The sequence below is a fragment of the Durio zibethinus genome, chromosome 7 (genome assembly GCF_047325235.1).
Source record: "Durio zibethinus cultivar Kanyao isolate XHJ-2024 chromosome 7, ASM4732523v1, whole genome shotgun sequence".
Taxonomy (NCBI): domain Eukaryota; kingdom Viridiplantae; phylum Streptophyta; class Magnoliopsida; order Malvales; family Malvaceae; genus Durio; species Durio zibethinus.
Genome location: NC_143168.1, coordinates 24,169,366 through 24,180,825, shown reverse-complemented (window position 1 = coordinate 24,180,825; position 11,460 = coordinate 24,169,366). Strand labels below are relative to the sequence as shown.

At 29.1% G+C, this 11,460-nt stretch overlaps 2 protein-coding genes across 2 annotated transcripts; both read right to left on the bottom strand.

Annotated features, from left to right (window-relative positions):
* Nucleotides 1-3,332: 3,332 nt before the first annotated feature.
* On the bottom strand, nt 3,333-5,010 carry LOC149518218 (germin-like protein subfamily 1 member 14). Its single transcript, XM_089764371.1, has 2 exons — nt 4,805-5,010; nt 3,333-4,635 (listed from the first exon to the last, which is right to left on the bottom strand). The coding sequence occupies exons 1-2, from the start codon at nt 4,929-4,931 to the stop codon at nt 4,097-4,099; spliced, it is 666 nt and encodes a 221-aa protein (XP_089620497.1). The 5' UTR covers nt 4,932-5,010; the 3' UTR covers nt 3,333-4,096.
* A 3,244-nt stretch (nt 5,011-8,254) lies between these two features.
* Nucleotides 8,255-9,534, bottom strand: LOC149518217 (germin-like protein subfamily 1 member 13). Its single transcript, XM_089764370.1, has 2 exons — nt 9,166-9,534; nt 8,255-8,998 (listed from the first exon to the last, which is right to left on the bottom strand). Exons 1-2 carry the CDS (start codon nt 9,287-9,289, stop codon nt 8,445-8,447), a joined length of 678 nt encoding a protein of 225 aa, XP_089620496.1. The 5' UTR covers nt 9,290-9,534; the 3' UTR covers nt 8,255-8,444.
* Nucleotides 9,535-11,460: the final 1,926 nt, after the last annotated feature.

Sequence of the window (11,460 nt, the reverse complement as noted above, 5' to 3'; positions counted from 1 at the left end):
CAACACCTTTATTTTTTTAAATCATTTTCATATATATTATGATACATTGACTCATTGAGTAATAAAAAGATTAATTTAATAATTTTACAATCTATATGAAATATTAATTAATTCATTTGTTTAATTTATATATATAATTTAACATTATCAATTGAATTAATTTCTGATCTTAATTGTATGAGTATATAAATAAACATATTTTATTTCACATCCTCATACTTCAAATTTTTTATTATGTAACTAATGAGTTTAATTGTATGTCTCTCTTTCTTTATGAAATGAAGAGCTCGTTGGATATGCATGATTGGCATGTAATGTATTAATAGGAATATACCAAATTAAAAAATCACTTTTAATAATATTTACAGTTTACACTTTTATATGTATATATCATAGATGATACATGTATTTATCTATAATAAATACACTCATAAAGTACAAATAATTATTAAATAGATGCTTTCATGATAAGAGTACAAATTAATAATCATATACTTAAAGAATATAAATAAATAACAGAAAATAAACTATAACATTATTGATTCAAAGAATATAATAATTGGTTATAAAACTAACAAAGCTTTGATCAATCAACAAAACGCGCACAATTAATCACATGATTAAAATATTTTTCACTATCAAAATACAAAAATATTCTAGAGCATTCTTAATTGAAAAAATAAATTTATATTATTCAAGGAAAAATTATAAAATATATTTATAGTAGAGTTTTTAAATTTCACAATTGAAATTAGTAGTGTAACACACATACGTTTTAAACTTCAGAGTATATTAAAAAATGCTAATTGAAAAAATAAGTGAGTGATATTAAAAAAAAAAACCCTAATTGAAAATGTGAGTGAGTGATGTGTTAATTTTTTAACTCACTTATGGAATTAAAAAAAAACCTCAACTAATATTATATCAAATAATTTCTCTTCTTCAAGATTAATGTTTCTTAACAATATTGACTATGGTTTTATAAAAATATCTTAAATACAAAATATTTTTAATTAAAAATAAAAAAAATAAGGATTGACTGAAATTAAATTGGATGTAATATAGAATCAATCTATAGAAGACAAAATAAAATCTAAGTTTAGTAACAATTCACATATACGGGAGATTATGTTCATAAAGCAAAGATTTATTTAGGCATCGTAACGTTGAAACGTGATTGTATAAAGTGATTAGAAATATTATAGTAAAATAAATCAACCATTACAATCATTAAACATATAAATGTATATTTATCATAAAAAATTAAAAAATATCAAACATACGAACTTACCACAAGACATGTATTACTCTTTTTCAATAATTTTTTGATAATTTAATTAATAATTTTGTATGAACTTTAATTTTAATTGATCTAAATTAAATAAATAAAAATTATAATTATATTTAAGGACTTAGGATATGTATTATTAAAGAAGATAAAGAGTAAATTAGGTTGTATTTTGAAAATGAAAAATTATATGTTTTATTTAAGATAAAATTAAATGTTTTTGGGGCATAAATTTTATGATATAATAATTGAGACTAAAATAATAACAATTGAGCAACAGAGGAAAGATTTTGTCTATGCTTTGTTTAATATTATGGATTCATAGTATGCTATAACTCATAGGATGAGAAATGTGTTTTTTTATGAATTTAATTGAATTATTGCTTATGATATTGAACAAAAAAAAATCCTACAAAAAAAGGAGTAAATTTGGGTTAATTTTCAACAATACATCCACCATATCCCACAAATAAATTTTTAATATAGTTTAATTTGATATAAATTCTATTAATAAATTTTTAATTGATTTAAATTTAAACAACTAACAAATAAAAAGCTATATATTTAATGGCAAATAATCTTTATTAAATAAATAAATAAATGCTAGAAATTTAAAAGGTAAATTTTTTATTTTTTAAAATTCATAAGAGTATTTATGCTATTAATTTTTAACACTTTTGGATTAATTTAAATAATTAAATAATAAATGCTATATTTAATGAAATATAATCTTTAATACATAAATAAAAAATGCTAGAAATTTAAAGGTAAATTTGTTATTTCTTAAAATTTGTAAGAGTATTTATGTCGTTCATTTTTAATAATTTTAGAGTTCACATTTTTATATATAGATGATATCATATTAATTAAGAAATTAATTGCTAAAAAAGATGTGGTTGAGGTATTTTATGAGATAACTTTGCATATATGTCATATCAATTGAGAAATTAATTACTAAAAAAAAGTGGTTGATGTATTTTATGAGAGAAAACTTAGCAATTGTGAAACAAAAAAAATTGAGAGTTTTTCTTTCTCATCTTCCTTTGTGTTAGAGAGTATGAAGAATCAAGTTGAGGATCCGAAATCAGAGGTATTTTTTATAGGATAAAATTTAAAAACTTTTGGATTAAAGCAGATAATATCTCGCAAGTTGGGTGTGGGTATTCACAAATCACAAATGGTATCAGTTAGATGAGAATTAAGTGTTTCACTGTAAGAGCTCACTTTGGAATCCTATGGGAATGCTACATGGTATCAATTAGATGAGGGCATTAAGTTTTAACAGGAGAAGTGCTATTGAGTTTTTGAGTCTAGATACTTGTGAGAGTGTTGTACGGTGTGAGCCATCTCTAGAATCTCTAACATTTGGTATAATCTTGGTTCTATGATGCCGAGTTTCTAAGCGTGTTTTGTGTTGAGCTTGACGAGAGCATTAAATTTTAACACAAAAAGAACGTTAAATTTTAATGGGAGGTAACAAGAGAAGAATGTTAAAATTTAATGGAAGGGGTTTATGACATTTCACTCTCACATCAAGAAATTTTAATGATCTATTATGGTATATAAATTGATATTTAAATCCAAACTTATAAATCCTTTTCATAAGATAAAACTATGAGACATTTGAATCAAGACAGACAATACTTTATGGTTGCAAATCTTCAGAACATGTACAGTTAGATGCCATGAGAAAGAACAGAAACATTTCTCTTGACGTTTATCGGGACTTGTCTCATACCTGAAAGTTCATTCTAGGCTTGTCGTTACTCATGAGTTATTGTAAAATCATTTTATTGTAAAAGCAACATAATTACTAAAATAAAAAAAGCGTTAAAGGATCAAGTAACCACCATCTTGATCACCTGGAAGGACCTCACGAAGTAACAGATGAAGTAGATAGATATTATATGATGTAGCAGCAAAGAGAATACATTTGCACTTAATATATCAAGACAGTGACAGATTTGGTGTAGTCTTATACAACGCTTTTCGATATCTAATTCCATCTATAAGCAACTGAGAGAAAGTTCTGCTCCTCAACAACCCTTTTTTACATGTCTTCCAACTTACATTATAATGTGAGGGCTATTTATATTGGACATGATTAAATTCAATCAAAGCCATGCAAACTTATTAAACAGAATTCCACCTTCAGAATTATCATTGTAGCTTTTGTGTGTATCTTGCAGGGGAAGGCAGTGTCTGGAGTATTGAATATGAAATTGACCTAACTCCAAAAATCAGTAAATTCATCTCAAGTCTTTTTATGCTGTAATAAACTGATTTGTGAGATTACAATCATAAACAATCAAGTTGTCCAAATCTCCACCTCTTGGACATTGTTTGTCACTATTCATTGCTTACCTTAGACACCATTTGATAATTAACCTCTTATTTTTGTTATATGTGTTGAGACTTGCAAATGAACAAAAGGTTTAATGCTTGAAAGTTACTTGATCTGTTTTCTAAAAGCAACATAAATGAAGCAGTTGTGTACAATTTCTGCACATTTGAGTGAGAATTATGTCCTGCTTTGGACCTCGCATACACATATAAGCATACATGTTCGCACAAGAGCAGGAGAGAGAGTGAAAATTGCACTATATATTCCAATTTCCACACACAGAATGATCACAAGGAGAGAGGAGACTGGACTCTGGGGAGGTACATTATCAACCAACCTGTTTATTGCATGATACTAAGAATAATAGTATGACTTTAATGAGGAAAATGTATGGAAACATTATTTAAAACAAACAACAAACTTATGGGGTTTTATTTTGGCTCTTAAGTAACTTGTTAATCTGACTAGAACCGGGACTGAAGATAGGTAACCACATTCTTGTCCAACTGGAAGGCCTTTGTGAGAACATCCGGATTGATTGGTGGGTTTGAGCCAAAGACTGCATTAGCAATAGTGATAACCCCAGCATTTTGGCTGCCGAGACCAGCAAAGGCAACTGCCTTAGTTTGCCCTATATTGAACTGGAAGTGAATCAACCCAATTGGGAAAACAAAAACATCTCCAGGATTAAGGATTTTAGTGAAGAGACGGTTATCTGGGTTGGATGTAACAAAGCCAACATAAAGTGTGCCCTCCACAACAACTAGGATCTCAGTTCCTCGAGGGTGAATGTGAGGAGGGTTAAGGCCACCATAAGGTGCAAAGTCAAGTCTTGCCAAAGATATGCCAAGAGTGTTAAGTCCTGGTATTTGGTCAACATTGACAGTGGTGACATTTGATCCAACTAGATTTGATGTGTTTCCTGGCTTGCTGAGGCCTGAAAAGAAGAAATCATCTGCTTCTGCGAGCTTTGGGTCCTTACAGAACTTCCCATTTACAAACACTGCACGAAAGAAATGTTAGTTGATATATATCATCCCGTGCAAAAGTAGAGTAACTTTTAGTAATGTTATTATGTTAAATCCCAAGCTGAATGTTCTTCAGCGCAGGCATTATTAGCATCATGATCATGAAAAAAAAATCCTGAAAACATAAACTGAATGCCCACGTACCACCATTTTCGGTGTCCTTGAGAGCCACACAAAAGTCCTGGAGAGGATCAGGGTCAAAGGCTGAGGCTAATGAGCAAGCAAAGCCCAAGAGGGCAAAAGCAACAAGGAAAGAGTTACTTCCTTTCATTATGATATACCAGCAAAATAGCAATGTTTACTCCAAAGTTAGCTGGTTGTTTAATATTTCTTCTGTGAAGAGTGAGAAACTTTGCATGACAGACAGACCTATTTATAGATGGAAACCAATGACCTGGTCACTATTTTTCTTAACTAGCAGGTAAAGACTTTTCAAGAAGAATTATTTTCAAATAATTCCACTCTTTTATCCTTCTTTGTTTTACTCTTTCTACGCAGTTATTATATGCTTAAAGCACTGAATTGGTCCTGGAAGTAGTCATGATTCAGTCTAAAAACATATATCATATTCCTGACTTTTCACCATCCAAGTTGAATATTGTTAATTATTTAACCGTAAAACATCTTAAAATTGCATATTATTTTCATCTCATCATGCTAATTTCTCAATATAATACTAATTAATGATCATGGAAAGGCTTGTTTCTCTTGGTGGCGAATTTTTTCTCTACATGTTCACTTATTCTTTATTATTTTGGTGCAACAGGCCAACTAATTTTACATAGAACTTGATCAATTGATGTCCAAAAAGTATTTTTCACGGAGTACAAATACGATAAATTTATGTTAGGCTTGGAACTTCTGTTTTATCTCTGAAAATTCTCAGTTTGAAAAGTCTATTCTGACATGTTCACAGATACTTAAGATATGATATTAATGCTTATTACATTGAAAGCATTGATTTTTTTGTAAGATTACTTAATCTTGCTTAACTGAAACGTTTCTTTGATCATTTCCACCGTTTAGTTAGCATGACCGGAATAGTTTAGAAAAGATTCTGGAAGCAATATAGTCTGAGAATTGTGGATGAATCTGTTGGAACTCTTCTAAATTGAACATAAATATTGAATATTAAACACAGGCTTGAGAACTTCGAAAGGAAACTTCGTTCTTTAAGTGTTCAATGAACTAATCCGCAAAGCACATTGGTAAAAGAAAATCGTCAGATTTCTTGCACTACTTGATCAAAGAAAAATAAAGAAAAGTTGTTAAAAGATTGGTAGGTGACAATATTGACAGTAAGCCACCAACAATCCAGATAAAGCACGACAAATCTTTCCCGTGGCAAGTAAAGGTACATAAGACTGCTACTTCTAAGACCGTTTCCTCCCTTTCTTTTAAATGGTCACCAGAAATTGTTTAAGACAAGTTTGGTACTGATATTAGGTTCCTAATATGAAATTAATCTCCATTCCAAGATGCCTGTAGTTTCTACTTTACACGGGTTTATTCATGAATTTGTTCTAGAAGAGCTATGGGCAAGCACGGGGGAAAGGAAACTGGTTAAATTACGATTGTATGCAAAAAGATGTGGGGAAAAGAAGCATTTTTCTTTACCCAAAAAATATTTTGGTTGTTAAAAAATGAAGAAAATTGATTCAAGAATTCTCATGAGTCATGAATGATGAGTTTGGAACCACGTTGAAGCTCTGAAACTAACTGCTTTGAGTAAATTATTTGATATAATACATGTTGCAACAACAGGAAGGCATCTCTCATGTAAAAGGATTAGTGTTTGAAGCAGGGTTATGCAACATTGTCCAAAATTGAGTCCTTATAGAACACGGTATTGACTGAACCAAGTCATAATAAAATCCGGTCATTATAGAAAATTTATTAATGTGCACTTTTAATTTTATATGTAAAAGATAGGTCAATAAATATTGAAGAAATCAAAGTGGTTAGGTTCGTAAATTCTTCCCCCAACAGAAGATATATGTCCATGCGGATTTATATGTATACAAAGAAATTATTTAATTCTTTATCAATGTATTAAAAATAAACACTTTATATATATTTATTTATTTATTTTCCAACAAAACTTTTAGATACGGAATAAATAAATTTAGAATTGCATAAAAAAATTGGCAAATTATATGTAGGTATATATATTAATTATTAGAATGGTACCAAAAAAAAAAAAAATCCATCCAATTATAAATAGTTGCAGAACATTGATTTTGCAAGTGTGAAGGAGACATGCATAAACAATGCTTCTTGTTATGATATATAAATGAACTTTGTGTTAACCATTAAGGTGACTCATAAGAAAGCAAATATTGCTTTAATGACTTTGCTTTTTTTTCCTCAAACCCATAATTCAAGATCATTAACCTTTTATATGGGGAATATAAGATTTTTCTTGCCCTTCCAAAAATTAAAGGAAAATGCTATTATCCTTTTAGACATTTTTTCATTCATTTTTTTTGACCCATTACAAAATTATAACTATTTCCCTTTATTGAACATCTAAGAGATATTTTATATTAATTTTTACTTTATTTTTTGAATTAAAAAATTATAATTTATCAATGTTTTTTAAAAGTATTAAGAACAATCAAATCCAAATTAGTCATAAGAGATTATGTGTCAAATGAAGAGAATACATAAAAAAAAGTTTAAGAAAAAGAAAGATATAAGAGTCAGTACTTAACAGAAAAGTTTGCATAGCAATATTCTTGTATTGGTACATAAAGCAAATTACCCTTCACTTTAATTTTTTTTTTCTTTTCCAATATGAATTGTTGTTATAAAATGGGAAAGTGTACGTCAAACAGTATCTCAAGTCTCAACCAAATTACAACTTCAATTCAAGTGTAATGAAATAATATGCTCTACTTATTTGTTAATAAGGATTCAAATAATGGCTTTGTGGCATGCGTTGCGGGTGTTATTTCGTGATTTAAATAATGACTATGATACATTCCAAACTCACCCTTTGGTAAGAAATATACAAGCTAAAAAAAATTCTTTAAAACCTCATTTTTATATTTTTCTCTCTCTAAAATGAAATTCTCTAACTTCTCTTTAACCTAAAAAAATGAAGAACCTCAATTATCTCAACCCAAAAACCAACTAGACTCCACTGTCATTTTACTTTTTTTTTCTCCTAATATTCAAATAATTTATTGGTTCAAATAAAAAAATTTTATTTATAAATTGATTGACCAATCCATGAATGTCATTGGATTCAATAGTTGGCTTATATGAGTTGCTCCAAAAAGCTTTACTCCATGTATGAATAATTAGTAGATCTCGTTAAATTCATACAAATATATTTTTGTGACGTCATAAAAGAAGAGAGACAAGTAACATTACTTCTGAAAATGACTATTTGACTTAAATAAAAAAAAAACACCACCATATATTTTGAATAAAAAAAGTCAAAGTTTTCAACTATTTAAGACAACGGCATCCAATAATTTCAAATATTTATTACAATTAATTTTTTTTTATTGTCATTTCAATCTTTAATTTTTAATTATTTTGCACTCGAAAAACTTTAAATATATTAAAAATTTGAAAAACAAATCATTTAGTAAAAGTAATATAATAATAATTAATAATATTAATATCCAATACTTGACAAAGAGGCTTACATAAGCATGGGTACATAAGCATTTTTTTTTTCTTTTGCAAAATATAAATCGTTACTATAATTAGGCAAACATTATCCTGAACAAATTACAACATCAATTCAAGTATGATTAAATAAATGCTTTCCTTAATTGTTAGGCCACCAGAATTTGGACTGAAGATTTTTCACCACATTCTTGTCCAATTGGAAGGCCTTGACAAGAACATCAGGATTAATGGGTGGGTTTGATCCAAACACTGCATTGGCTATTGTAATGACACCAGGATTCTGGCTGCTAAAACCAGCAAAGGCAACGGCACTGGTTTTCCCCACATTGAACTGGAAGTGAATGAGGCCAACAGGGAAAACAAACACATCTCCAGGGTATAGGACCTTGGTGATTAGACGATTATCTGGGTTGGATGTAACAAAGCCAACGTAGAGTGTGCCCTCCACAACGACTAGAATTTCCGTGGCACGAGGGTGAGTGTGAGGGGGGTTTAGGCCACCATCGGGTGCAAAGTCAAGTCGAGCCAATGAGACTCCAAGAGTGTTAAGTCCTAGTATCTGGGCAACATTGACTGGAGTCACAGTTGATCCCACTGGATTTGATGTGTTTCTTGGGATGTTGAGCCCTGAAAAGAAGAAGTCTTCTGCTTTGGCAAGCTTTGGATCCTTGCAGAACTTCCCATTAACAAACACTGCATATATGATGAGAAAAAATATGTTATTTTCATTATTCCATGCAAATCTTTTAAATTGTTTTAGATAGTTTTCTTGCCCAGGAATTTTGCTTCCTGCTAAGTTGCTTTGTTTTAGGCACATATTTGAAGTAAGTTTAAGAATAACAGAGAAAAATAGAACATACCACCATCCTTGGTGTCATTGATGGCGACGCAGAAATCCTGGAGAGGGCTAGGATCAGATGCATAGGCAAATGAGGTAGCTAGAGCCAAGAGAGAAATTGCTAGGAGGAAATAAGCACCTTTCATTGTGATAATGTTGTTTCTAGCTTAAGATCTTGTAAGTTTGATTGCTTTGGAAGGGATAAGAAACTTTGCCTGAGAACATGCCTATTTATAGATTAATTGGAGTCTTTGAACAAGTCTATAATTTCTGATTTCAAGAAGCAAAGAAAGATTTACCTAGTCCGCTTCGATTTTTTTTTTTCTTCTAAATTTCTGATGAATTGTTCTTCAACCACTACCCATGTCTACCCATCGAATTCCCTGTCCCTATGCTTACATCAACACATAGTTTTGTCGTGGAAGTAGTCATTTCTGTCATTATATTATGTCTGTCGTAGTACTAAAAAACAGCATGAAACCATCTTGTTGACTTTGGCATAAATCCAAGTTGCTAACTAAACCTGCCGACGCAACTCCTGGTCATATAAGATACAATTAAAAATTAAGGTTAAATATAAAATTAACCTATGTATTATATATTTTTGTTGGTTGGTGCTTAAAAAAATAAAATTATTAATTGGTATTTAATTTTTAATTCTATTATCCATTTTATTATTTTAAACTAAAACCGTTATTTAATTTATTAACTTGACATAAACAACCAATAAAATACCGATACTTGTCAAAAAACCTAGATAATGTCAAGTTATCAATTGTTACATCCACACTAATAAAAAATTTAAAAAAATTTAAAAAACATTTTAAAAATTTTGGAATATTTTAAAAAATTGTAAAAAATTAAAAATATCAAACAGTTTTAGAAATTATAAAAATTAAAAATTTTTTAAAACTTAAGAAATTAAAAAAATCTCAAAATTTTAATGAAACATCCAAAAAAAATCTAAAAAAAATCTAAAAATTTTTCAAAAAATAAAACTTTTACTAAAATTAAAAATTCCTTAAAATTAAAAAAAAAATCACAAAAATGTAAAAGTTTCTTGTGAAATTTTTAGAAAATTTCTTTAAACATTGATGTGGTAATTGATGATGTAATGTTAACTGGACTTTTTAATATGTGTCAGCATTTTATATATTAAATACTCATGCTACGTAATCAAGTTGACTAACGACATTAATTTTAAGTATGAAAATGGATGATGAAATAAAAATTAAAATATCAAATTAAAAATTTTATTTTTTACATATAAAAGTAACAAAAAAATGCATAGTTTAGATGCCATTTTTATATTTAACCTTAAAAATAAAGTTGACAATAGTCGTTGCTCGTGTCATTATGATATACAAGCAAAATAGCAATGTTTACTCCAAAATTAGCTCGTTGTTTGATATTCTTTTGGAGAAGAGTGAGAAACTTTGCATGACAGACAGACCTACTTATAGATGGAAACCAATGACCTGGTCACTATTTTCCTTAACTAGCAGGTAAAGACTTTTCAGGAAGAATTATTTTCAAACAGTTCGAATCGTTTATCCTTCTTTATTTTTCTCATTCTACGCAGTTATTATATGCTTAAATTATTGAAAAATGGTCTTGGAAGTAGTCATGATTCAGTCTAAAAACATATATCATATTCCTGACTTTTCACCATCCAAGTTGAATATTGTTAGTTATTTAACAGTTCAAGATCTTAAAATTGAATATGCGTTTCCATCTTATCATGCTAATTTCATAATATAGTACTAATTTTATAATGAGGGAAAGACTTGTTGTTTCTCTTGGTGACCTATTTCTCTCTAATTCAATTAAGGTAATACATGTTAATTTATTTGTTATTATTTTGGTGCAACAGGCCAACAAATTTTATGTAAAACTTAATGATCAATTGATGTCCAAATAGCATGCTTCACGGAGCACAAATACAATAAATTTATGTTGGGCTTGGAGCTTCTGTTTTATCTCTGAAAAATCTCCGTTTCAAAAGTCTATTCAGACTTGTTCATAGATATTTAAGATATGACATTAGTGCTTATTACATTGAAAGCATTGACTTTTTTGTAAGATTACTTAATCCTGCGTTGCTGGAAACGTTTCTTTGATCATTTCCACCGTTTAGTTAGCATGACCGCAGTAGTTTAGAAAAGATTCTAGAAGCAATATAGTCTGAGAATTGGGGATGAATCTGTTGGAACTTAACTCTTCTAAATTGAACAGAAGTATTGAATATCATTACTCAGACTTACACTGAGAACTTTAAAAGGAAACTTGGTGCTGTCTGTGTTCATTGAACTAATCA

Excerpts from the sequence above, each read along its gene's own strand:
- LOC149518218 (XM_089764371.1), bottom strand. The coding sequence starts at position 4,931 with ATGAAAGGAAGTAACTCTTTCCTTGTTGCTTTTGCCCTCTTGGGCTTT. Across the intron at positions 4,636-4,804 it reads CAAGGACACCGAAAATGGTG|TGTTTGTAAATGGGAAGTTC; the intron begins GTACGTGGGCAT and ends TCTTTCGTGCAG.
- LOC149518217 (XM_089764370.1), bottom strand. The coding sequence starts at position 9,289 with ATGAAAGGTGCTTATTTCCTCCTAGCAATTTCTCTCTTGGCTCTAGCT. Across the intron at positions 8,999-9,165 it reads CAATGACACCAAGGATGGTG|TGTTTGTTAATGGGAAGTTC; the intron begins GTATGTTCTATT and ends TCATATATGCAG.